The following is a 26,614-nucleotide window of genomic DNA, read 5'->3' on the forward strand; positions in this document are numbered from 1 at the left end:
GTAGGTCAATTAAATGTGGTACTTCAGTTGAAACCAAATTAAATACATACAAAATAAACGATATATATATATATATATATATATATATATATATATATATATATATATATATACATACATACATACATACATACATACATACATACATACATACATACACACACACACACACACACACACACACACACACACACACACACACACACACAGCTGCTGTTAATGAGTTGTTCATCAATGCATTTTCAAACCCTTAATTCTCTGATCTCAGATGCCTCCTCCCATTAAAGCTGCACAAAAACAAAGCTAACCACCCAGCGCTTAGGCAGTGAGCGCACAAGCTTCACTGGTGTTTGTGGTGAACGCTAAACTGAGCTGCTCTCTGTCCAAAGCGACAGGAATGTAGCGTCTAATGAAAGTGTACAAAGGCACTTTCAACTCTGAGCGCTGCAGCTGCGGCAGTACATCAAAGGAGAGAAATTTCTTGGAAAACAGGAGGAAGGTTTTATTGTTCACGTTCTTCGCAGCTCTGGTTTCATGAAAAAAATATATACCGCATATTTATTTATTTAAAATTAAGTTTTCTGCAAGGTGGCATTATGACGGCTTTGCATTTCTTTGGGTTTCCGGAGCTCATGGATTTGACAGCCCACTGTCGCTTTGGATTCGGTATTTGACCTGCAACTTTTACAATTAATACAATACTCCAATCAAAACCCAGTAAACGCGATCATGGCATTGGACCGTACGCCGGTCACATCACGGCAGCTGCTTGTTTGGGTTGTAATAGGTAAGTTACTTTAGCATAGACTATAAAAATACGATATTATTATTATTATTATTATTATTATTATTATTATTATTATTATTATTAATAGACTACTATTTCATTTTCAGCGTTCAGAAATTATAGTTATAGTTCTAAGATTACTAGCCTATAGTATGATTTTTATATATTTTTTATTTTTTTTTTGCGGTGTGACATCTGAAGTTATCCATTGCTGTATTTAGTCATACACACATCATACAAATTCAAATGACTCAATAAATTAAGATTGTTGTCGGTATCTTACACAACTCTTCATTTGTGCGGTTATCTGCACTTCAGCCATGCGCAGATGAGCCAGAGCCTGTAGAAATCCTTTATTATCTATTTTTATTTATTTATTTATTTATTTTTAAGTGTGTGTACCATTCTGGTGATTCAGTCTTTGTCGTGACACAGGATGGCGTACTAATGAAGCCCCCACTTGCCAGTATTGTAGTCTTATGCATTGACTGACACTTAGATGCTTTATGAACACAGACTAATGTATTCCACAGTATCTGTACTGTACTCGAGGAGTAAGAAACTGCCGTATTTCATTTGCAGGTACAGTTTTGGTAGAAGCACTCGGACGCATTTATGAATGGCGCATGCAGGTGCGCCACGCTGTATTTTGATACAGTATGAAGCGCATTTGAATTTTCAACCCAGTAAATCGCACATAGCGTATGTATCTTCAGACACAGCCTATTTAATACTGTATTACAACCACCCATTGCAACATTACTTTTAGTTTACTTATAAGTACCTCTTCCTTCAGTAGCTACAATAAACTCCAGATTGAAGAACTGTTTATGTATGTTTTCATCAACCCTTTATTCACAATGAAGTCACAATACATCATACTGGTAAGGAAGCCTTCGCATTGCTGGAGTCTACAGCTCCAGATGGGCACAAAGAGAGGTTTATATATATATATATATATATATATATATATATATATATATATATATATATATATATATATATTATACTTTCAAAAGCAGTACAATAAATATCCATGCATGCAATACATACTGTATATTATACACACACACACACACACACACACACACACACATATATATATATATATATATAAAATAAACGAATAAATAAATAAAATATATAATATGCAGATATTACATCCTGTTCAATTCATATTAGCAACCCTTTACTTAAACACATTATAATTCATAACAATATAGAGTTAATATAAATCTAGTATAAATATGCAGATAGTAACATGGGTTATTCATAAATGTCAGTATTAGTGAGATAAGTTGATGCCTTATACCAGATGTTTTTACAGTTGTCAAGTTGGTTATTTAAAGAGTAGGGGGTTATTTCTAAGTTTATATTATCTAACAATAAATTCTTCCTTGGTTGTAGAGCAGGTGGCTTGGAGTCTTTCCAGGACAGTAATACAGCTTTCTTTGCAACTAAAAGAGAGGAACGGATTCGTTTTTGAAGTGGTTTTGTTTGTGAAAGCAGTGAGGTGTAAATTTGAAGTGAGCTGATAATTGAATATCAGAATCTATTATGTTAGAAATATGGGATACAAAGTTTTCCCACTCAGATTCTAATTGGTAGCAATTCCGTATTGCATGTATCAGGGATCCTGTATCAGAGCCACATCTTCAGCTTTTGTTTGAATCCCTGAAGCCACAGGTATACATTCTTTAGTGGTATAACATACTCGTAATAATTTAAACAGAATTGGCATTGTGCATTAGGATAACATGTGATGTTACTCTAAACTCTATGGCGGTTCTCATCTGAGAGAGTCTTTAATATCCAGACCCATCGTTTCCTTAGCTTATTATTCATTGTGATGAATTTACTATTATGGGAGTCTCTATGGCATAAAGTTTAGTTACTAATGTATTTTGATTAAGAAGGTTAAATTAAAATATTTCAACATTAGTGGGTGTAAGGTTAATGTTACCAGAACCGAGCACATGTGTTACAGCCTTTTTAACCAGTAGATATGTGCTGGTTTCAGTGGCATCAGTATTGTATTTCTCTTTTAAATTGCATAGTGAAGAGAATGCATTGTTGTTATTAAATTTGCTATTCTATTGATTCCCTTAGAACTCCAGCTTTCATTTGATACAAAGAGACTTTATTCAGACGACTTTGCTTCCAGTGTTGCAATGCACACATCCACATTTTGGACTTGTTTAAAATATGTTTGATTGTGTGACTTGTTATTTTTTTATGACATGCTATTATAAGGTGTTTTTTCCCTATCGATTGTGTACATGTTTTTGGTACTGAGTGACGGATCAGTGCATTCATATATCCAATCCACAAAGCTGCCGTCAGAATAAACGATTCAGTCATGCCTGGCGCACCTGCTAATTGCATTAATGCTGCGTTCATTTGTTGACACCTGGTTGGCAGTTTTGTCGCTGTCGATGTCATTCATCGCACTGGATTGGAAATGCTCGTCTGTAAACTGTTATTAACGACGGGGATGTTGCGTGAAACAGAAACCCTGAAATAAAAGCTTCTCCGTGATCAGTGTCAGCCTACAGCACGGGTACCGAAGCAGGTGCTACATTGCTGAGGTCTGTATGTACTGTACACAGTGGCTGCCTTGGCGGAATTGGTCAGGCAGAGCTGGCGTAGGATGAAATGCCATTGGAATCCCTGCGCGTTAGTGTTGGTGTTGGTGTGGCATCCAAGCGCACTTTACCTCAGTAGAATAATATTGTATAGGGTGCTGTACAGTGCACGGTGATACCCATGCCATCTGAGATCAGAATGACTGAAGAGACTGAGTGAGGTGAAAGTGAGCTGGTCTCTTACACCATGCTATACTATTATTATAATGTGTAGTTAAATATGAATAATTAAAGAGGATAAGAAATCGTATTGTGAAGCCGTGTCTGTCTGATATAAACTAGCTGATGCAAAGACATTTGCAAAGTTGCTCACCCATCCTATAACAGCCTTCATGAGAATTGTGGAGCGCAGGATTTTTTCATTTTCAGAAATAGATTCTGATCTCCTATTTAACTTAATAAAAGGGCTATGCATTCTTAAGCATTATACTGTAAAGAGTGAATGGTTGGCTGTTTTGTTTAATTAAAAGTGAATGAAAGGCACTCCTTGAATAGGAAGCAACAAATGAGCCAGTCTCTTTGGCAGACTGGTTCATTCAGATTCCATTGTGTTTCCTCGTGTGATTGTTACCTGTCTCTTGCTGTTGGGGATGTTGCTTGCCTCTATTTGTTCAGCTGGCTTTTTTGTGTCCAACCCATTAGCATGTGAAAATCTGCATCCCTACCAAAAGAAAAAAGAAAAAAGGAAATCCTTTCACATACTCAATATAAGAATAGCAAGAAGTACGGGAGTTGTGTGTTGAACAGATCAAAGCACAAGCAGAGATCCCCAGTGGGTCACCTTGTGGAGGCATGGCTGTTTGTAGCGCAGGGTGAGTCATCATGAGGTTCCAGTCCTACTCAAGCCCACGAGCGCATTGGTCTTCATGCTCCCAGGCAGCTCGAGTGAAAGGTTGGTTTGGGGTCGTTTTCCTCAAGTCAGTTCAGTGACCACTGCTGGTCAAGGTGCCTGACGAGTCCAGATGGAAACTTTGTGGACGGGACCCTTGCCTGTGGGTTGCAGACAGCAGCATTTCTAACTGAGCATTTCATATCGCATAGAAAAAATGTGTTCTTGAAAAGGATCTGTTTTCCGTGACAGGCAGTTTTCTCAGCTAAAAGCTTCTGAAGGCTAAAGCCTCCAGGCACCTGAATGATTGCTCTCCAGTGTTGAAGTACCTATTTAGAAAGGGCTTCCGGTCTGCTTGCCACAAATGAGCAGTCTCTCACGTATTCTGTAATATATAGAAGCTGCATCTCACTGTCGAAAAAACTGTGTCAGGTATGATGGGCAAGAGAGAGCAGGACTTTGATAGAGGGCATAGAGTGGAGGCTGGGTTGACACTTATGCACATGTGTGTTCTCCCAATGGTGTCTGAGCATGTTGTGACCCTTCTAACCCAGACACCACTTAGAAACTGAAGAGCAACCAGAGAAACAGTAAAGATCTCAGTGGAGGTTCTGAGGACCTGGGGTTCTGCTTCCGGATATCCTCCCCTCCCTTTGCTGAGAATCACTACAGCGTAAGTGTATGTTCCTAATAACTTCAAGATATATATATGATGGGTGCTAGGTTGCTATGCATATGCTCAGTTATATGCTTTACTGTTTAATATTATGCAGTATGTATTATATAAGCAACATTATGTGTATCTTAATTCAACCCAAGCGAATATGAATCTCTTCATTGGATGTTTGTTTTTTCCACTTGAATCTTAATACTTGAGTAAACACAAAATTAGCTTAGAAATGCGGTTAACAGGAATTTTCATTAGTGTTCTGGATGCATACCAAGATTTGAGGAATGCACACTAAATTGAATAGCTATTTAAATATGTAGATACATGCTCATGAAAACGAATGAAGCTGAATTGGTGCTGCAAGATATACTGAATTTGTGCGGTAGACTGAAAGAGGAATTTTAGGAGTGCAAGATCATAAAGGAATATGGGAATGGAGATACTAATCAGCCTTCTAACAGGGAACTGCACGCTGAAAGAAAAGATGACGAGACAAACAACGAAAGCAGACAAAAAGATATAGGAAATAGTATCTATAGTGTAGATATTAAAGCTGAACGTTTTACCGTCAAGAAAACAAACAAACCATGGAACGTACCTATAATGGCAACCTGTCTCATGCAAAACAAAAACAAACAGAAAAGCCATTGTGTACTCTTCTGACATCACAAAGTCATAATAACTCATTGTTCTGCTGTCAGAACAGTGAATGATCACTTTCCATGTCAACAGCATGCTCCCCTCGGGCCTTCTGTAAACATAGCATGCTGCAAGGTGCTGCTGAAATGTCTGTAGTTCCAAATCTCATTAGAATGCATTCATCTGTTTAAAGTGATGAAAGTTAACTAAATCATTCCGCGATCAGGCCTGTTTCGCACTTCAATTGGCTACACACTGTAGATCTCAAATGAGTTTTAAAATGTGATCTGTGGTTCTACATTACGACAGGAAGTGCTCAGTTCTCATGGAAATCTGTTACACTTGGGTCAAAGCATTGACTGAAAGCATGTCAGTCATTAAGGGAAGGAGTTTGTAATGATTCTCCTCCGAGTGGCTGATGAGTGTTTCTTTCAAAACTGCACATTTGAGACGTATATAACAAACAGATGTGCACAGCATGTAAGAGATATGCAATTATTTTGTAAACTACGATTCCTTTAAGTCTGCACCCAGTGCACATTGAAATAGTGCACTCAAGCATGATCTGTGTTTTCAATGCAAGCTAGTGACAGAGACACCCTGAGTAGGCAGCCACCTTACTTCAGCAGGCCTGAGCTCAGTATTTACAGCTCTGTCTCAAGGCACCACACAGAAATGAAACAGCAGTCATGAACAGGCAAGGTCACACTAGTGTGGTAGCTTTTGAGGTTTGAAGAGCTCCTGAGGGAGTCAAGCTCACTGATGAATTCCAACAGGGAGTCCCATTCCGCCTGCTGCTCAGAGTCTGAGCTGAACTGCACGAAGAGAAAGGAGGCCCATGTGATGCTCTGCAATCTATTCTGGGACACAACAACACAAAGCTCAAAGACATAAATAGAAATCTCACATTTAGTTTGGGGTTAGAGCTGTTGTCTAAATGTATCATAAGCTGCCCAGCGTTTTGAAGCGGCTGTCATATTGGACTGACAAAACAGATAAGAGACAGAGAATCAGTCGATATTTACCCTTGGTTTAGTATCTGACACATTCAATTATATACCCGTCTGTAGACAAAAGTAATTAATTAGACGTGGCACAACATCCACAGAGATGACATTTATTTATTTCTTTGCAAAATGATCTGATTTGATTATTGAAAAAGATACAAACATGTATGCATTACTTGAACCGACAGTTCATCATTGGAAGGTACGTGGCTGTTTTACACTAAACTCCCTCTGCATAACAACAAGAGGAGAATTAAACCAAAAAAAGGCTATAGCTACTTACAAGGAGGATTTTATAAATGCCCCTTCATCCTGTTTTAATACTTTGCCCCAGTTTTATTTTATCAGTCCAGGGCGTTTCCACTTACACTGAGGTGCAGCTCAGTGTGTCCGGTTTGCGATGGTACAGTTTGGTATCTCATACCCGATGAGTCCCAACTGGTCCAGGCGGAAGTGTCATTATGTAGCATGATACACAATGTCAGTGTGCTTTTGGATTTCACTGCAGCAATGGCGAAAATAACAAAAATGAAAACAGCAACAAGACTTCTTTCAACCTTAATGTTCACAAATGATCTGTTTCTGAAAAGCCACAGAACCCCAGCATGCTGTGTGTCACAGACTGCTGTTTGACCTCTGATGAGAAAATGCAGTGGATACACAGGCAACCATTTTTAGCTACACCTCAGCTGGATGGTCTAGCTGAGGTGCATCCAAGCATGGCTAGTGGAAATAGGGGATAACTGTCCAATATCATTCGAATCAGTATGCTTTCTGGTGTGTTGTGGAATGAGGTGTTTTATCAACAAGGTAATGAATGGAGGCACGCACTCCTCTTCAACAGGAATGACCTGTTGATTCCACACATGCTCTCTGATCAGCTCTAGAACTGTTTCTAGGTTTCCTTTGTTCGAAACAAGGTCGTTTGTAAAAAGCCTTTTCTTACGAAGCTCCTGGATTGCGGTACTTCCTCTTTCTGGCTGACTGGTTTTGTTTCTCACTGAAACAAAACTTTCTGTATATTATTGCTGTGGATAATGAGCTCAGCTTTTTCATTGTATTGCTCTCTGTATCATGTCTTGCTCAGATGGTTTTATTCTATAAAGTGGGTAGACATACTGATTTGGCATCTGGATCAGGGATGGGCCAGTTTGAATGTGTTTACTATATGGGCTTGCTCACGCTAATGGGCATGAATAATGGGACATAACTTTAATGGGAAGGACCTTTGTTCAAAATGATTTGTAAGCCCACTGTTACATTCCAGAGTAGAAAGATAGCTAGTTGATCTAGTTTAACAATGTGGGTTAGCTTTTAGTCCTTTAAAAACCTTTTCACCTCTTATTAATACCAAGCCCCAGTAATCTTTTTGCTCTAGTGGTGTAGATTGCTAGACTTTATTTTCACTGCCACCACACTATAAATCCATTTCCAGTACAGCAGGCTCCTGAGCCGTGCAGCAGGTATACTTGTGCTGTGAAGATGCTGCTGTATAAACGAGACGCACTGTATATTGGTTTGAAATCCTTGGCTAGTGACCCTCTTAAGTTCATTCAACTGTGCTTCACTTGTAACATGCTCCCTTGACCGGCGTTTGCCTGGCAGCTGCTCGACGATGCAGTAGAAAAAAAGGCTGTTTTCCAGGATGTGAAGCTGCTGCTGCACAGGGCAGTTGCAGGGAGAGGCATGGCTTCTCATTCAGTTTGTAAATGCACTCAGTGGGGAGGAGAGCTCACTCTGCTGCACCTACCATGCGTCCTCCTTCTGTGCCTCATCTCCATCTGCTCTGCTTGCTCATCGTTCACCTCCCCTGACCTCCTCCATTACCCCACAGTGCAGTGTGAACATATATTAGTCATGCCAGGGTGGACCCAGTTGGCATGACGAGTCGAGCTCCCTTGCCGGCATTGAGAGCACGCAGCCCATCACTGCTTGTTGCTCTCTGCGCACACTGGCACCACTTACAAGGTGGTGTCAGTGGATGACACGTGCACTGCTTTGTTTAACGCTGATTGGCAGCAGCATGTCTGGGTTTCTTTCTCCCTCCGCTAAGCATTATATGTGGTAAACATTCGGGGATGAAAAGCACAAAGAGAGATCTCGCTGAAGGATTTGTGGAGGAGAAGCTTATCCTTTATCCCCCCCGTGTAAGCCTCTTCCAAACGAGCTATAATTGTATCCAGAGTTGGAGTCGCTTCTGGTTGCTGGAGGCTCCGCTATACAGTAGGTAGCTGTCCATGATAAATCCTATGGCAGATTGTCCTGCTTCTCTCTATAGTGGTAGCTATCTCTAAATGAACTGTCCTCCAGCAGGACATGTTATCAGTCTACAGCAGAAACACACACGCACACACGCACACACAGACACGTGGGTGAGTGTTTCCATGCTCGAACAAAGCATGTTAGAATCAATCAGTCCATTCAGATAGCTTGTATTGACTGGCATTAAGTGTTACTCCTGTCTGTGCTCACTTGATATTGCTGGATATGATCCTCTCCTGAAATCTGAATCCACATCTGAATCGGTTTCTTTTCATTTGGGGATTATGTATTTTCCATTTTCCAAAGCAGTTGAGAGAAAACAAGGCATGCTTACGTACTAACTGTCAGTACATGTTACTATGCATCAGCACCAGCTATCTATCAGTGCTGCCTCAGCCCCCTGCACATAAAGAAAGTCTTTGAAAGACATGCACTGTAGAGACTGGGATTTCATGCTGGCGCATGGCGCTTCTCCTTAATGAGTACAGATACAGTATGTGTGTATATATATATATATATATATATATATATATATATATATATATACTGTATATCATATTGTAATATTTACTGCTTGCTTTTCCCATTGATTAAAGCAAACCGAATCTCTAAGTAAGTCTTTCAGTTGAAGTCCCCTTTATGAGCTGTTTGTGCGTTGGTCCCACGAGTAGAGTATTGATTTCTAGTGCAATCCATTCTTAACTGTCTGGCACACTGTCATTGTTTCATTGAGGCAGTATCAGTCTGTCACAAACAATCATGCTTTACAGGTGAAAGGTTTTGAGTTTTGGCTTTATCCATAACTCTTCACTTAAAGAAATACAATATTGGCCTTTCAACCCCCCCCCCCCCCCATTATATCCTTCTTGAGTTATGCTTCAACTCAAGAGGGATATCTCATGCATGGTAGGATTTTACAAATCAAAAGAGTGGTGGGAACCTACAGGGGCCAGATGATTCATTCTTTAAATGTGCTTCAATTTCTTCATTTAAAAGACTATTATTTGTTGGAGGTAACAAATTAGTTTACAGCACTAACCCTAATCCTAACCTCTAACCCTAACCTCTGTGACCTCAATCAGCTCACATAATCATATCAAACATCCAGGTACATCTGAACCTAACATCTAACACTAACCCTAACCCTGAATCAAGCTCACAGAATCATATCAAACCTCCAGGTACATCTGACCCTAACATTTAACACTAACCTCTTACCCTAACCCTACCCTCAATCAAGCTCACAGAATCATATCAAACCACCAGGTACATCTGACCCTAACCTCTTACCCTAACCCTAACCCTAACCATCAATCAAGTTCACAGAATCATATCATACACTTGGTTAAGGGATATATTCTATATAACTGTCCAGCTCTGAGGCTGCTGTAGTTCTAGCTTAGTGAGCTAGACGAAGGGCTAGTCTTCCTGACTAATTAGAGATATTGAAAAGTTCAAATGTCAGGTATTAAATAGATTACATCGGGGAAATACTTCAGGAAAAAAAGTTCCTTCCTCCAGTAAATGTATTCAGGGTCCTCACCTAGGTTCTGATTTGGTCTGCTCTGTTTTTGCTGTTGTTATTAAGCAGCTCTGGTGCTGTACAGTATATGTATAGGACTGCTTTCTTCTCAGATAAGCTTGTCCTGAGCGCTGATCAACATCACAAATAAATACAACGGAATCTCTGTGACACATTGTTTCAAGTGCCATTTCCTATTGAATGAACATCACTTCATGAAACACGTTTTGCATGTTTGCAGTGGCCTGTTGCTTGATGTATTGGAACTGTTTACGCTCATATAAAACGTGTGTAAATAAACCAATGGCTGATACTGATGTCAAGTGATTTGTTTATATATATATATATAAATATCTAGCTCTGCCTCGGTCGTGTTGTTGTTTGTCAAGTCACTGTGCAAGTGGCTATTATAATGTGCTGTCGAAATCCTGGGATACATGATCTCAGGAAAACAGAAGTAATGGCTTTAGTTTTCTCGAAATCCTGGGATAAATGATCTTGTGATCTCGACATAACAAAGATTTGTTTTTTTGATGGCCTCAACGAGCCACTGTACAAGAAACACGCATTCAAATTACAACACGCATTCCTTAAGAATACAGCTTTTGAAATTAGCAAGGAGCAAATGGTTAAAATCTGAAAGCTATGTAAACAAAAATGCTACATACTTTGTGTTGCACTACATTCTAACTCTTTAGCACAGTATATTAGCTGAGCTAAGTACTGACTTTTTCCAGTTAATTCACAGTAATGATGCTGTCACAACAGCAAATGTGAATGAATAATACACCTGTCTCACCCAGATTTGTTTAGGGGATCACTGAAAATGGCCAGTTCATTTTGATGCTGTGTCATGTGAGCTGAACAGACATATTCTGCAGTAATGAATAGAGCACTTGATAGCAGCATGCCACAGAGCTCTTAAATGTCTCGAGGGGAGATTCTTTTCATAAAAAAAAAACTTTTAGAAACCTGCCATGTAGCGTTTACTTCTTTGCTTTGAGGCTTCATTTGCTCTGAGTATTTAGTATGAGTCTGTAAACAGCCCCGCTATCTGTTCTTGCACAGCATATTGTGCTTGCATGCAGCACACATGCATTGCAAAGGTACACCGTGCTGTCTCCGGATTCAAAATGTCAGCACTGAATGTGTAATGATGGAAGGTTAAAAAACAAACTCATGTGATCGGAGTTCAGTAAAATTAGAAGCGAGAGCAGCTGAGCTCTTTGGGTCCCTGGATTAACCCCTCATCTTCCTGCAGGCCCACACCTCTCACGATTGTGCTGTCTGTGTGTTTTGGGAATGACACCACTACAGCCTCCTGGCTCCTGGTGCCTACTGCTTTGCAATTAACTACAGATGATTTTCAGACATTGTAGTTGTTTAACAAGACATTTAAAACATTTCTATGATGTCACCCTTTGATATTTGTATTGATTAATCCTACAAATCTTCTAACTAAACGTGGCTGTGTGGCTTTGAAAAGAAGGGGTGCGGATCAGATTTCAACAATGTGTTTATTATAGTATTGCACATTTCAAGCGTAAAACTTAGAAAGGGGCTTGCGATTACAGAAAAGTAACACAATTATACATTAACAATGTAAAAACAACTTTTCATAATTACAAATTCACTTGCCCATAAACACCCCCAAGACTATTGCATGCCTTTGTTTCATCTAGAATTGATTACTGGAATGCACTTTTTTTCTGTGTAGTATAGAATTGATTTTAAGATTTTGTTGTTAACTTACAATGCCTTGAATGGATTAGCACCTAGTTATTTGCAGGAGTTACTGACCCTGTATCTTCCAAACCACACTCTGAGATCACAGGATGCGGGGCTGCTGGTTATTCCTAGTGTTAACAAAAGCAACATGGGAGGTAGGGCTTTTTCTTGTAGAGCTCCTAAATTATGGAATGCTCTGACTTCGTTTGTCAGAGAAGCTGGGACCGTTACAGTTTTCAAGTCAAGACTGAAAACACACTTTTATAAAATGGCTTTCTTATCTTAGTGGGTTTTAATGTAACTTTAAAATCGCTGCTTTTGTATTATGTGTATACTGTTATTTAAATATGTTATTTAAATGGTCTGACTGTGACAGTTGCATGTGTGACATGCTATACAAATGTATTGTGGTTTGTTCTTTTTTTTCTGCTATGTACTGTTCAGTGCTTTGCTATACTTTTGTATAAAAAGCACTATATAAATGCTATATATATAATTTGAAGCCTGTTTAAAGGGTGTCTAAAGGGTTAGATATGCACTGCTCTATCTGATACCTGAATCCTGATTGGCAATCCATCAGGTCTAAAATAAGCCCTCATTCAGATTGAGCTAATGTTAAGGGTTAGGATTTGATAAGTGCTTGCTTCTTATTAGTCTAAATAAACTATTTGAATGTTAGTTAATATGTACAATAATGTTGCTTGAATTGGCCGTAAAGCATTACCACGTCTGCTCTATTTGTTCTATCTGTTGTTGTTTTTGCAGCTCATCATTTCATTTCCGTCACTGCTTGTGACGAAGCCTTCTACAGCCACGCCATTGAGGAGTACTGTCTGAGCAAGTTTAAATTTGATATGGACGCTCTTGGGCAGCGCTACTGGTGCGAATGGGAGGAAACAGTCGGGTAAGTTCATCCCTTCCCTTGTAGGTGTAGTTTTAGTAGTAGTAAATAATTACATCTAAGTCGTTGTCAAATCCTGATCACTTACACATATGTATTTGATTCAAATGATTCACCAAATGTAATTTGATTCACCAAATTTATTTATTTTTTTTAAATAGAATAATGCAAATTGCTCAGTAAATTCCACTGGTTCACATGTATTTTCTTTGGTAAAACATTACAGATATATGCTAATGAAGAATACCAACTGTGCCCACAAAAAGTATTCTAATTTGATCTCTTCTCTTTTTGTGGTCTTCTTTAAACTAAGTTACTCCAATGTCATTTTGGATGTCCTAACCACGGACCCTAACCCTAACCCGATACACATTATTTTGTAAAATAGAGAAAAAAAGAAAAAATAAAGGTGAGAGATTTAAAAATAGATACTGTGGTCTGTTCAACTGACCTAGACTCTGTCTGCTCTAACCTTGGGGTAACTTTACATACCAAATGTTTCACAATCTTAGCAGTGCATGCATGTCTAGAGTATTTCCATCTGTGGAACACTCGGGGTAGTCTTACTTCAGTAATTAAATCAACAGCTATATGTAGACCTTGTTGACAAATCAGTAATGTGTCTGCATACCTTTTTATTACACTGTTGACTTGTAAGAAATGTAAGTTTGCCTGGAAAACAAAAGTTTAAAACATAGTCATGTAATAGCAAATACAAAAATACATCAGTATGCACTCCTTTAAGATGCAAACTGGCAATGGGTAAGCCCTCATAATAAAGAACGAAAGTAAAGATACTGTATTATCATTTCTTAAATACCCTAACAAAAGTTTACCATGGTATTTTTGCAATTTCCCCCATGTTTATACTGTGCATTTACCCTGGTTTGTCAAGTTTGTTAATATGCTTTACTATACCTCACTATTATTTACAATGCTTACCTATGCTTTTGCACTTTAGTATGCTTTTACTGTGGTAAACCTTTATGAAGATAATTATAATATAATTTGTATTAATGTCTCACTCTAAAACTTTAGTTGCAGAGCAAATTGGCACATCCAAATGCCCTTGGATTCCACCATTTCATTTTACATGCTGTGAAGCTGTGTGCAATATTTCAACCGGGAAGTTCATTACATGTCTTCCAAAGTCTCCAGCTACACTCCGAGGGCATCTTCATTTGACAACGGCAGTTTAGAGTTAGGTTTCCTGACTGTAAGGCAATGGTTTGATTTTTAAACAAGCCCAAACTGGATCTAAATGATCACACAAACTGCCCAATGGGGTTTCCCTTGGATATCAGTATACACCAAAGAGGTCGGGTTTCTCCTATTAATATACCCCATCCCATGCCATACCACTGACACCATGCCATTACAGCGAGGCCCTGCTGACAGGGGCAGTAAAACATCTGCCACTGCGGGGCTTGTGCGGGTGGGGGACTCTCTAACAGCAATTCATCAGCAAGCTAGCTGATTATGAAATGAATTGATTGCATAATGATGAAGACCTCCCCTGCTAAGCCCAGCGGGCTGTTTTCCAGTGCTGTCCTGAACTCGTGCTTGAGGTCAGTGGAAAAATTCCATGAGTGCCCTCGTCTGTTACCTGTGCTTATAGCAGAAACCTCTGTGTTGTTTACACAGCGTAGGAACGCAGGAGCGTGCAAAGAGCAGGGGTGTCTCCCAATACCACAATCTTTATTTTTAACATCTGAAAACTTTGAACTAAGATAGGGGGAATTGATTTCGTGAAGGTGCCTCTCTGAGTCCTGGGGATATATTATACTACATGATTTGTACAAAACAGAAAATACTTTCCTGCAGAACACCTGCATTTCCACCTTGAGGCTAAAAGTCAATCAATCAATCAATCAATTCCCAAGGTTCTCTTATTAAAGCAATAACATGCGTGTATAATGACTACCTCAAGGTATGATTAGGTTATGAGGTCTTCGTTTTGTGGTTGGTGGGAAGCTGCTGTAGAATGTTGTGTAAAGGAGGTGTCTGGTGATGGATCAGTTCATTAAGGGACTCTCAGGATCCTTGGCTGGCAAGGTGAAAGCTCTGCCCTCAGTCCTTTTTTGTGTGGAGATGAGAGCTTGGCTTGCGTTGTTCTGGACTGTTTGGACAGTCTTTAACATTTAATACTGAAGGTTGCATAGCCTTGAACTGCTATTCTAGAGCGGGTCACATTTCAGCCTGTGTGCAGCGAGATCCAGGATCTTAACAGCAGAGCCTGCCATAACGCCAGCCTGTAAGGAGACACCAGCAGGCAGGGCGTTTTGGAGAGGTATACCTTTTATAGAGAAGCATGAAAAACCCTGGCACAGAGCTGTCATTTCATGCTTACATGCAGTACAAAGGCACTTTGGGCCACAAAAGAATGAAAGAGTCCAAACAAGTTACATAGGTATTACAAAACAAACCACCACTCAGCAGTAGGACCAGGGCCAGTTTAAACAATGCACAATGCTGCCTTGTCAAACAAATATAGTATATAATCTGCATGTCCGTTACTGTTACTGCAGCTTTAGAAACTGCTTTAAAACTTGAATAATATGGAGTGAATTCAATTTCCATGCCTCTGGAGCTCGATGCTGTCATGTGTGTTGCCTGCACAGTCTCGACGGAACACTCTGCATTACTAATCCTTTGCACTTTGTGTCATGTTTTCATACACAAATGTTACCAATTACCTTCATTTTTCACAGGGGGGTTTCTAGTGGTTTATATACAACTCATGCAAGTAGAAAAATGCTCCTTTAAAATATTTATGCAGAGGCTCTGGCCGGCCGGCATGAGGTAACCCTGTTTAATGATTTATTATAACGTGCTGATGGTGTTAAACAGTTAAGAGAAGCGTTTCTTATTGTGGGAACATTATACGTGCACCTGGTCACATAGCTTAGGTTTAGGTCAGATCTCATATGAATTCTTGCAGTTAGAAAGCACTGTGCGTTAATGCAGAGTATCTCCCAGGTCATGCACTCTCGGATCTCCGGAGTGATCAGCATTTCAGAGAGGAGCAGCATGACAGCCTGGGAAGGAAGGGCTCCCCCTGGGGCAATCACAAGGGTTTTTTTTTTTTCCAGATGTTTCATTCTCTTGCTTGCTGGCTTGGAAAATGTGGTTTTAACATTTCTAACAGACCTGTCCTGGGCTTTCCCCTGAGGATCGGCTGTCATTGCTGGAACATGCTTTCCTATTAGTCTCTAGGCAGCAGTACACTGTGAATTAACTACACATTGTTCTATTTTATTACTGCCTTAGTAAATATACAAACTAAGCCAAGGGATTTTTATGCACTGTTTAAAGTATGCTTACTGGTATAACAAAAGAATGGTTGTGATAATAATTGATTCCATAGTGTGTTACTGTATGACAAATTAAAATGCAACATATGATGCTCAAATGAATAAATACAAAAAATTCAGCAAGAGCTGGTTTTGGCATGCATATCCCATACAGTTTTTATATATTTATGAACCTTGTGCAGTTTTTATAAAATAACTAACAATAATCAAACGTGATTTGACCATATGTTATTTTTTTTATTGCCTTTTGATTCTGGAAGCCTTTTGGGTGCAGGACTCAGAAACGCTCTCAAAGATAAAATTAAGTCAGTTGCCTTTTCCATTCTCTCTGTTAGTTCAGATCTAAGGCCGATCCATTTAGTCTCTTTGAAATCTCTATCCCATCACAGCTGAGGATCAGACGGTTCTCTTATCCATGCATGCAGCCCTCTGACCACAGAGACAGAGAGACGAGCGACAGAGACACAGAGAGACAGACAGAGAGACGAGCGACAGGGGACAGAGAGACAGAGAGTCAGAGAGATATACAGAGAGACACAGAGAGACAGAGAGACACAGAGAGACAGAGAGACAGAGAGACACAGAGAGACAGAGAGACACAGAGAGACAGAGAGACAGAGAGACACAGAGAGACAGAGACACAGAGAGAGACAGAGAGACAGAGAGACACAGAGAGACAGAGAGACAGAGAGACACAGAGAGACACAGAGAGACAGAGACACAGAGAGACACAGAGAGACAGAGAGACACAGAGAGACAGAGAGACAGAGAGACAGAGAGACAGAGAGAGACAGAGAGACAGAGAGACAGAGAGAGACAGAGAGACACAGAGAGACACAGAGAGACACAGAGAGACAGAGAGACACAGAGATAGAGAGACACAGAGAGACACAGAGAGATAGAGAGTTAGAGACAGGGAGATGTGTTGTTTGTGTACTCTCTATCCCAGGTCCTGTGATGATGCTGACATTGTGAATCCCTGCTGACAATCTTCCAAGGCCTACGATAGCAAGACATTCCCACCCTTAAAGGAACAACCCGTTAAATGTGTGCCAACAAAGACATCAGTGTGGGGGATCGTGGCACAACCCAGGAACCATTCTGCTGGTCTCTTAAAGCCGCTTGACTCACAAATGCCTCAAAGACACCTTCCATTCGGGGTGGACAAGTTCACAGCTCACAGTCATAAGCCAGCTCTGCACAGCTAACTGTTGGTGTCATTTTAGTTGGGTGTTTCTTTATCCACACCAAACCAGCAGGTTGCCCAACAGTATCGCTGCACTCTAACATGCAGAGGTCAGCAGTATGACAGAGTACAGCAGTGTAGTGTCAGCTTCATTATCAAGGTCATTACATATATAAGCTTCAAGTACAAAATGAAGAAACAAACTTTGCCAGCTTCAGAGACCGTAACTGAGGTGTGCTTGAGGCTTTTCAGAATAGTTGTTTAGTTTTCATATTTACGATGATCTGAATTCATTGTTTGTTTATTTAACTCTTTCAACACTGCAGATGTGTATGCAGGTCTAGGGAAGATAACTTAAAACTGAACACCACTATAAATGCAGTGTCTATGTGCATTTGCACTTGTTTTACGAGACACTGTAACAAGTTATTTCGTCTTGCGAGTTGCTTGTTGAAACAGTTTGAGGTCAACACCAGGACTCGACCACGTTTCAGGGCTATTATTGAGAACTGATGCAATGTCCCCCCCAAGGCTTGAGACCCCTTTGCACACAGCCATGTGACTGTCAAAACTAGAAGAGCAGATTCAAAGAACAGTGGTGACTTTGTAAAAGGGGGTGCAGGAGCCCTCTGACAGATCCTTAATGGGACATGGCCTAACTGTCAGCTGTCAGCTGTCCACAGAGATTTCATTGAAGGAAGGAATGTTCCTTGGGCATCCCAAAAGAGTCCATCAACTAAAAACACAGACACATGTACTTTTTCTGGCCCTTTTACATGGCTTTCGCGTCGATTTTGATCTCCAGCACGCAAATGGTTTGCAAGTCTTGTCTCAGTCATTCTGGATCTCTGTTGCCGATCCCTTTACTGTTGTGTGAGGGGGCTGTTGGGTGACCAGTGGAAATAGCACCAACTGTTGACGGACAGTAAGAGCATTAGAGGTCACTGGTGGTATGCAGTTTATGCTTGCTCTTATAAACAGAGAAAGCAAACCAACTGGCATAAGTACATAGAAATAACAAAATGATGCCAGTTCCCTAATATGCATTCCTTTCGCTTTGTAGATCTCACATGTTCCTCCTGTATATGAAAGATTATGTGATATCCCAATCTCCCTGTCAGTGTGAGAGATTGAAGCTGAAGTTAGCCTGGGACTTGCAAACTAACAACAACCTAATGTATTTTCACAGCAGGCTAGCACTCTAATAGGTTCAGACTCAGCGGTGGCTTGACTCTATTTTAAATCTCCCTCATTAAGGGAACTACATTTTCAGCTTTTGTTGTACAACGTGTGGGTTGACAGCTTAGCAAAGCAGCAGAGAAAAATCCTTTTCTTGAAAAAACAAAATGGAAAATCAAAACGAAAAAGCTTTTCTCTGATCTGTGTTCAAACAGCCCTCAGGCACAGTGAAGAAATCCTCCTACAGCTCCAGTCTTATTCCTGCTTTATCTGAATCCTGCTCCTGTGTTACCACATTGTTAACATGCATATCTGTTGACAGCAGCAGACCTAGTTTATCACGTTTGCTCTGTGCGTCTCCTGACTGGATAAGCACGCTCAGTAAAGACTCTCTTTGCAACTGCTTTTGCACGTGAGGTTGCATTGCACATGCATGGCAAATGTCTGTTAATAGAAAATAAATTACAATCAAATTTAAAACCCTCAAAATGCAAATGCATGTTGACTTAAAATAAGCTTCTGGAGGATTTCAAGCGAGTGCACATGCAGGAGTTACAATTGTTCCATTAAACCTGACAGCAGCTTTGTCAGGTTCATTATGTCCTCTGCCTGCAGTATTTTCTCTTACATACAATATGGCCGTATTATTAATTAAAGTCAGTATTTTTTTATTTAAGGGAAATTGCACTATTTTTATTACGCTTTGACCGGGGGAATTATAATTGTGTATTATATACAACTTTCTTATAATGAAATCCATGTTGTAACAATGAAGTGTGGTTCGTGCCAGTGCAACGCACTGGGAATTGTAAATGGGTGGGTAAGCTGACAGGACTTTTCAGTGCCTAATTGATTGTACCTCCCTGCTCCTGGCTGTGGATATGCTTTAGTCTTGCTTGTCGAACACGGTTCTTTTTCCAGTGTTCGGGGAGATGTATGCAAAGCTGCAGTCTCTCCTGTGGGCTCGTTCACTGCTGACAGATGGCACATTCATCTGTATCATCCAGTCACATCACTTGTTCAAGGTTCTGTTCCCCCTTAAGAAGCTTGAGTAACAAAATGGAACATCATTCTTAACAAACAGCTGCCTGCTCGAGGACTGTGCCACAAAGGGTTCTGTGCATTACGCAAACGGTCTCAAAGAACTATTCGGTTTTCAAGTTTCAATTTGTGATATCAAAACCGAGGCTTAAAAGACATCATGACGTTTAAATAATCTTTGACACACTAAAACGGATGTATTTTGGTATCTACAGTGGGTACCTTACCCAGACAGCATCATCACAGCATCTGCTTCGTGTCCTGTGAAAGAACATGACTTACGTTTAAAGGATCTACTTGAAAATATATAGCTTGTGCTTGTGTACTCAATTTCATCCAAATCAGATCATTGAAAAAACAGAGCATGGAATGATTTTTTATGACTACATTTGGAACTCTCTTTAGGGATTTATTTCAAACTCAATAGGCTGGTTTCACAGACCCTTATTAGTCTTGGACTACTGTACCTAAAGTAACAGTACGTAGTCCACGATTTGTGCTAATCAGGGTCTGCTTAAAATGAGATTGCCAGAGCTGCATGAACAAAGAGAAACCCACTGAGGCAGAGAGGTAGTGCATGTTTAAAATGAGATTCCCAGAGCTGCAGGAACACAGAGAAACCCTCTGAGGCAGAGAGGTAGTGCATGTTTAAAATGAGATTCCCAGAGCTGCAGGAACACAGAGAAACCCTCTGAGGCAGAGAGGTAGTGCATGTTTAAAATGAGATTCCCAGAGCTGCAGGAACACAGAGAAACCCTCTGAGGCAGAGAGGTAGTGCATGTTTAAAATGAGATTGCCAGAGCTGCAGGAACACAGAGAAACCCGCTGAGGCAGAGAGGTAGTGCATGTTTAAAATGAGATTGCCAGAGCTGCAGGAACACAGAGAAACCCTCTGAGGCAGAGCGGTGTGCATGTTTAAAATGAGATTCCCAGAGCTGCAGGAACACAGAGAAACCTGCTGAGGCAGAGAGGTAGTGCATGTTTAAAATGATTCCCACAAAGCTGATCTTTCCTTATGCAAGGTTTATACCACCCACTTGTTACTATGGGAACAGCAAGGACAGTCTGTACCTTTACCCAAGAGACTGATCCTGGCTGTGACGGAGAGTGCCAGGAGGAGTGGTCCCTCATGACTGAGAACCTGGCAGATAACCAGTGATAAATGGTCCATGCTTAAATGGCTTAAACTGCAGACTGAAAACTGAAGTTCCACGTGTCACAGTATGAGACACCTCAGAACAGTATTTCTAATCAAACCTAGACTCAATCACAGTGTGTCATTAAATCCATATTTAAAATGTCTCTTCCCTATCAAAATTACCAAATAAAATCATGTTTTACATCAGACAAAGTTCCCAGTATTACTGTAATTATTGTAAGTATCATAATGATACTGAAATTTAACAAGTCCTTTACTATATGTGGATTTAGCCTGTGAAACATTTTGTGGTTAGCTTGAATTTTTGTGTCTGAGTCTGCCATTCCTTACTTTTCTTCTGTGTGAATAAATCCCTTTGGTAAAGTAGATAAGCAACAACAGAATCCTGTCTAAATGAACAGAGTACACACACTGAAGGGTGGAGACTAGGAATATAAGACCTTTATGAAGAGAAGCTCTCTGGAGTATACTGGAGCACGGCTCAGCCATCTCGGAATTTAAGAAGAAAAGCTGTAAACAAACTCCCCGTGTTTATAAACCCCATTAATCCTGAATGAGTGTCTCATCTGTCAGGAAATCCAATACGCTGGCGCTGGCATGTCCCGATCTGGTAACACATTTCAGTGTCTTGTGCTTGGCTCTCAATTCTGTCCTGGAGGACATGTGCTCCCTGCCGGACAGACTGCAGAGCTGTTCCTGAAGTGAAGACATCCTCACACAGAGGAGGGGCTGTGAAACTCAGCATGCATACAGTGGGCTGCTCTCAGATACTGAAACTAAATTAACTAGCCCTCTGCAGAGCATCAACAGCAGCCATAACACTGTCAATATGAGTGTAGGATCAACACGGCCAGGCAGCACTGACCTGACGTCTGGAATGTATTAAATGGTTCTGAAATGATAACCATTCCTCAGTTGTTACTGCCTCTAAGTCAAGGGGATGAACATGTATTTATCAGTTCCTAAATGATTTGTACTACATGTCACAAAGTACTCTTGATTGACTTCCATGCCAAACCCACAACGAAGACATTGGCTGAGGCAGGATCTATTGTCTTCAACCTAGGGAGGGATCTTTTAATACGCCATTGGCTGGCACTGTGTGGACACATGAGGATTTACTCAATAGAGTATACAGTAATGTGACGCTAAATATAGAATGGCTCTGTGTCCATTCAAGGCAGCTCAGGGTTAAAAACTAGGGTACAAATCTGTGAAGAATCCTGCGGCGAGCGTTCTGTCCTTCTAGCATACAGCTGTGATCTGGCCTCTTTTATACACCCGAAGGTATATTTTGTTACAGCAGTTGTTATGTGGAAAAGGGACAGCGAACTTGATAGTTGGTGGTTATCCTTTTGGAAAATCTGGCACACAGTTACACAGTGCAGTTAAAAGCATTGAAAACCACCCCCAAAATCTGAACACAGCAAGTTTCAATAAATAATACTATGCTAGAATGCTCGGACAAAGACAGCTCATAGTTTTACTCTTGTGTTGCTCTTATTAGGCAATCATTATTTTTATCTGCCCCTGGGGACTGTCACTCATGATGCTAAAACCACTAGTGTCACTACTACTACTATGAATGCTACATGGTGCAATACTTGCCTTTTGTAAAGAAGGAGGATTTATACATTGAGCTGAAACAGCTACCATGAAGTAATGCTGATGCCGATAACCCTGTGCTTGTGAGACCAGTGAAGCCTGACCCCTGGGAGATTAGTGGACAAGGTCATGGCTGTTGACTTGGCAGCACGCCTACCCAACATGAAGAACACAATGTACCCTGAATGCTCAGTCTTTAGGAACAACAGCCACCAAACCTCAGGACCAATCCCCAGGCCTCCGTTTAAATACAAAATCAATGGGATGAACTTGCCCAACACCCCAACCCACAACCTAGCACATTCTGCTTGAAGTCCTGAAAAGCAACTTAATAAACACTCTCTAGCCTGCATGTCCAGGCATGTCCAAGCTCTTATAGCCCCAGTGGGTGACCGCTACTAGACTATATATTTTTACACGGAGCTCAGCAGAGTTCAAGCAATGCCCTGTGAACACAATAGGATAGCTTCACATGGACGTCTATAGACACTTTAGAGCCTGGCAACTCCCAGACCAATTGCAGCCTATCGGCTCCGTATTGAAAAGCAGCAATCATCTTACTGCTAGCTGTCTGCTGATTTAAATGTGGGTTTAAGAGAACAGGCCCTAGGGAAGCAGATTCATGGAGAACTCACTGGAGCTTTATATTACTGCCATTTACAAAATGTCACTCAGCTTTGGGGGGCATCATAAAGCTTAATGGAGATACAGAAAGATTTCTGCTCTTGTCAAATGAGCTCTCCAGGAAAGGCAATAAAAATTGATAGCGGGCAGGTAGATATGACGGAAGCTATTCGGAAGCAAAGAAAGTATCCTTGATTGCAAAAAAACCCACAATCACTTATAACATGGGTGTCATGTGCAATAACACCGACGAGGGCATTCTCCAGAACATGTATAGTGTTTGAAGTGGTGGATGGCATCACTGGAACAGGCAGTGGATGGATGTTTCCAAAGTAATCTGTCCTCACAGGTTCTTTACTTTTCTCCCCCCGCAGGTCCTACGGCGAGCTCACCAACTGCACGTTTCTGATAGCTGAGAAGCTGGAGTGTTACTGGCCCAACCGGCTGGTGGACGAGTTCTTCATCGGCATCCACAAGCTCTACTTCAGAAACTGCTCGCTGTCCGGCCGCTCCCTCAGCGATCCCCCCAACAGCGTCCTGGGTCCTTTCATCGTGGTGCCCATCCTGGTCACACTTCTCGTGACTGCGCTGGTGGTGTGGTGCAGCAAACGCAGCGAAGGGATCATATAAGCACCCAACCACCGACTACCAGTACAGACACCCGATTGAACGACTTGATGAGACTGTGAGCCACAGAAGACACCTCCAGCTAGGGAGGAGGGAAGTGGGGGCAACCATTTCTTAACCAAATGGTGCCCACCCTACCCTACCAGCAGCAGCAGCAGCAGACTCGTCGACAGTGCTATCCTAGATTTGGGTGCAAAGATTGAAAAAAAATAATTATGCATTGATGTGTTTTTTTTTTTTTAATACAAACTTGAATGATGATATTACATGAACACCAGAGCTCTGCAGTAGCCCACTGTGGACCTTCCAATTCTGAGGACACGCCTTTCTGTACCAGGAGATGGTGGCCCGTATTGTTACATGGATAATAAACTCAGCAGCTGGATGTTTGAATGAGTGATTAACAAGGACAATATTCAGGGTCTCAGCAACACTGCAAACAACGGACTACCTGGTCGGATTCTATTTTAAAGGACAAGCTGCACTGAGGTGCTGCCTAAGTCTCCGTAAATGCTGGATAAATACAACAAAAAACTAAACTGTAATCAGAATTTCTAAATTAATAGATTTGAAAATTCACTTCAGTTATTTCTGCTGTGCCAATGCTTGAATATAATAATAATAATAATAATAATAATAATAATAATTATAACTTTTGATTACAGCTTATAGAAACATTAAAACACCAGAGCCTGTTCATTTGTGTCGGGGTTTCTTTCCTTGTGTGTGTGTGTGTGTGTATGCGTATATTGTCTTCACAATAGTTTGCAAGATGACAACTGGTGGAATAGGTCCTGCGGGGGTGTTACTGGAGAAAAAGATTGGTTATGGATTGTAAAGCAATTTCCTCTGCAATCCTCTTCCTGATAAGATGGTTACCCTGATGTTGTGCTGCAGACGCCTGTGTGGAAACTCTGACTCCACAATCTGGATGATAACGGGGACAATTTCACAGCTAAGTAGTTAATAGCTCTGTGACAAATGGATTACATGCAGCACAGCAGTGAGGGGGAAACTCTTGTTTCACGGTGTACAAACCAGTTTGTATTCCACATTACAGGGCCCTGCGGGTTGGCCGATGGCAATGGCAGCCGACTGCCCAAGCTTTCATTTTCTCATTCGTGGAGGGGTTTCTGCTCAGGCAGTAAACATCACATTATTGAACCAGAAAAGGTGCAGCTTCTCTATAAGATACTGACTTCATCTGATGTCCTCAGGGTCCGGATCTCCTCCAGGTTTTACAGGTATCATTAAATAATGATTAAAACCCTAAAGAAGGTTCAATTGGTTCAGTTCAATCATTTAGGGTACAGGAGGACAAAAGAGCAGGAGGGCTCCGGACAGTGTAATTGAGGAGTGTAATTGTGCACCCCTGCTTTTATATCATGGACATGTTCATAATATGTACCTTCTTACCTCAGTAATGGGCAACTCTGGCCCTTCCTGGCAAGGTCTTTGTTCCAGCCATGTTCTTAATGATTGAACTGAGCAGTCAGGTTTTTATCTGAACCTCTCTGTGTTCATAGTAGTACCTGGGGACATGGTTTGAACAAGGTGATAGATTGGACTGGACTCAAGAAGCCACAAGAAACTAGAACTCTTAAATTGTTTCATTCCTCGAGAGGAACATTTTTATGTTGTCGAATGTGGCAGGCTTTATTGGTTGATAATCAGACTGAAAAGCAGGTAAGAATCTCCGTCTTCTGGTTGTAAAACCCCTCCTTAATGAATGAATTCTGCAGCTGCTTTTAAAAACAAGAACAAATAAAAGTGAATGGCTATTTGGGGAAATTACTTTCACTGAGTTCAGGGGCGCACACACAGAAAGGTCACATTTCAAACCGCATGGCCTGACTTATTACCCAGACATCTCATGTATAAATAACTTGGAGGGACTGGCAGGGGCTGTAAATCTCTGACAGCAGACAGATGGATATAATCGAGAGAGCAGCAGCACTGCGGAGCAGAGCAGAGCGCACGGGTGATTACAGCTTGTGAATATGAATGAGGAAAACAAACACATCTGCTGCTGGCAACTTGAGTGAACTGTCAAGCAGGGCAAAATACCACGCTGTCCCTTATAAAGGGTTAGCACAGTGTTTTTGTAATTGCCTTTTACCTCCTAGGTTTGAATGCAGTGAAATTAGCCACGTGGACCCGAGGGGACAGTTTTCCATTGGCAAGGCTGGCGTTATGGTCAGGGTTATTGTATCAGCTATATATTCAAGTAACCATGGCTCTTCAGGGCTGTATTTAAATAACATAATTTGATATCAAACTATCCAAATCTTCACTATGGTAAACATCTTGGGCAAAAATGGGAAGCTGGCATATTAACCTGTTAATCACATTAAGTGGACTTAATGCAAAACATAAGCAATCCTCCATCACTGAATCATTTCAAACATAAATTGTTCAATCATTTTTTTTTTATTATCAGGTAACTGTATAAATGCATAGCACAGGAGCAGCTTTGTAAATCGGATGGTAACCAGTACACAGCCCTGCATTGTACAGAGCAAGATAAGCCAGCGTAGCATCACAAGAATCCATCCTTCTCATCAAAGAGTATTAACCACAGTGCTGACCTACTGAGCTTGAACCAGGGGTCCTGGGAGCTGGGAGAGTTTAATGTGGATTTGCGTTATGCAACCACATGGTGCCCTCTTTAGATTAAGAGCAATTTAAAAAGACTGCAGAATCCATTTAGGATTGACAGGGGGGAAAATCTAACATAATATGCTCCTTAAATAGAGGATTAAATTGATAAATTAAATTGAACAGAAGCAGAATAAAATATATTGTTTATGAAGACCACGTCCTACAGTATTTGCAAAGGTGCCCTGGGAATGTTGCTCTGAAGATGTCCACAGGCTCAAGCAGTGTTGT

At 40.8% G+C, this 26,614-nt stretch overlaps 1 protein-coding gene across 1 annotated transcript; it reads left to right on the forward strand.

Moving 5' to 3' along the window:
* The first annotated feature begins 298 nt into the window (after positions 1-298).
* Positions 299-24,422, forward strand: LOC117401602 (receptor activity-modifying protein 1-like). The gene is made up of 3 exons (XM_034002351.3): positions 299-787; positions 12,855-12,993; positions 23,473-24,422. Exons 1-3 carry the CDS (start codon positions 730-732, stop codon positions 23,726-23,728), a joined length of 453 nt encoding a protein of 150 aa, XP_033858242.1. The 5' UTR covers positions 299-729; the 3' UTR covers positions 23,729-24,422.
* The last annotated feature ends 2,192 nt before the right edge of the window (positions 24,423-26,614 follow it).

The sequence above is a fragment of the Acipenser ruthenus genome, chromosome 10, assembly GCF_902713425.1.
Source record: "Acipenser ruthenus chromosome 10, fAciRut3.2 maternal haplotype, whole genome shotgun sequence".
NCBI lineage: Eukaryota > Metazoa > Chordata > Actinopteri > Acipenseriformes > Acipenseridae > Acipenser > Acipenser ruthenus.

What these genes read in the sequence shown, in the direction of transcription:
- LOC117401602 (XM_034002351.3), top strand. Translation starts at nt 730, where the DNA reads ATGGCATTGGACCGTACGCCGGTCACATCACGGCAGCTGCTTGTTTGG. An exon ending in GCTTGTTTGGGTTGTAATAG is followed by an intron (nt 788 to 12,854) that starts GTAAGTTACTTT and finishes TTGTTTTTGCAG; the next exon opens with CTCATCATTTCATTTCCGTC. An exon ending in GAATGGGAGGAAACAGTCGG is followed by an intron (nt 12,994 to 23,472) that starts GTAAGTTCATCC and finishes CTCCCCCCGCAG; the next exon opens with GTCCTACGGCGAGCTCACCA.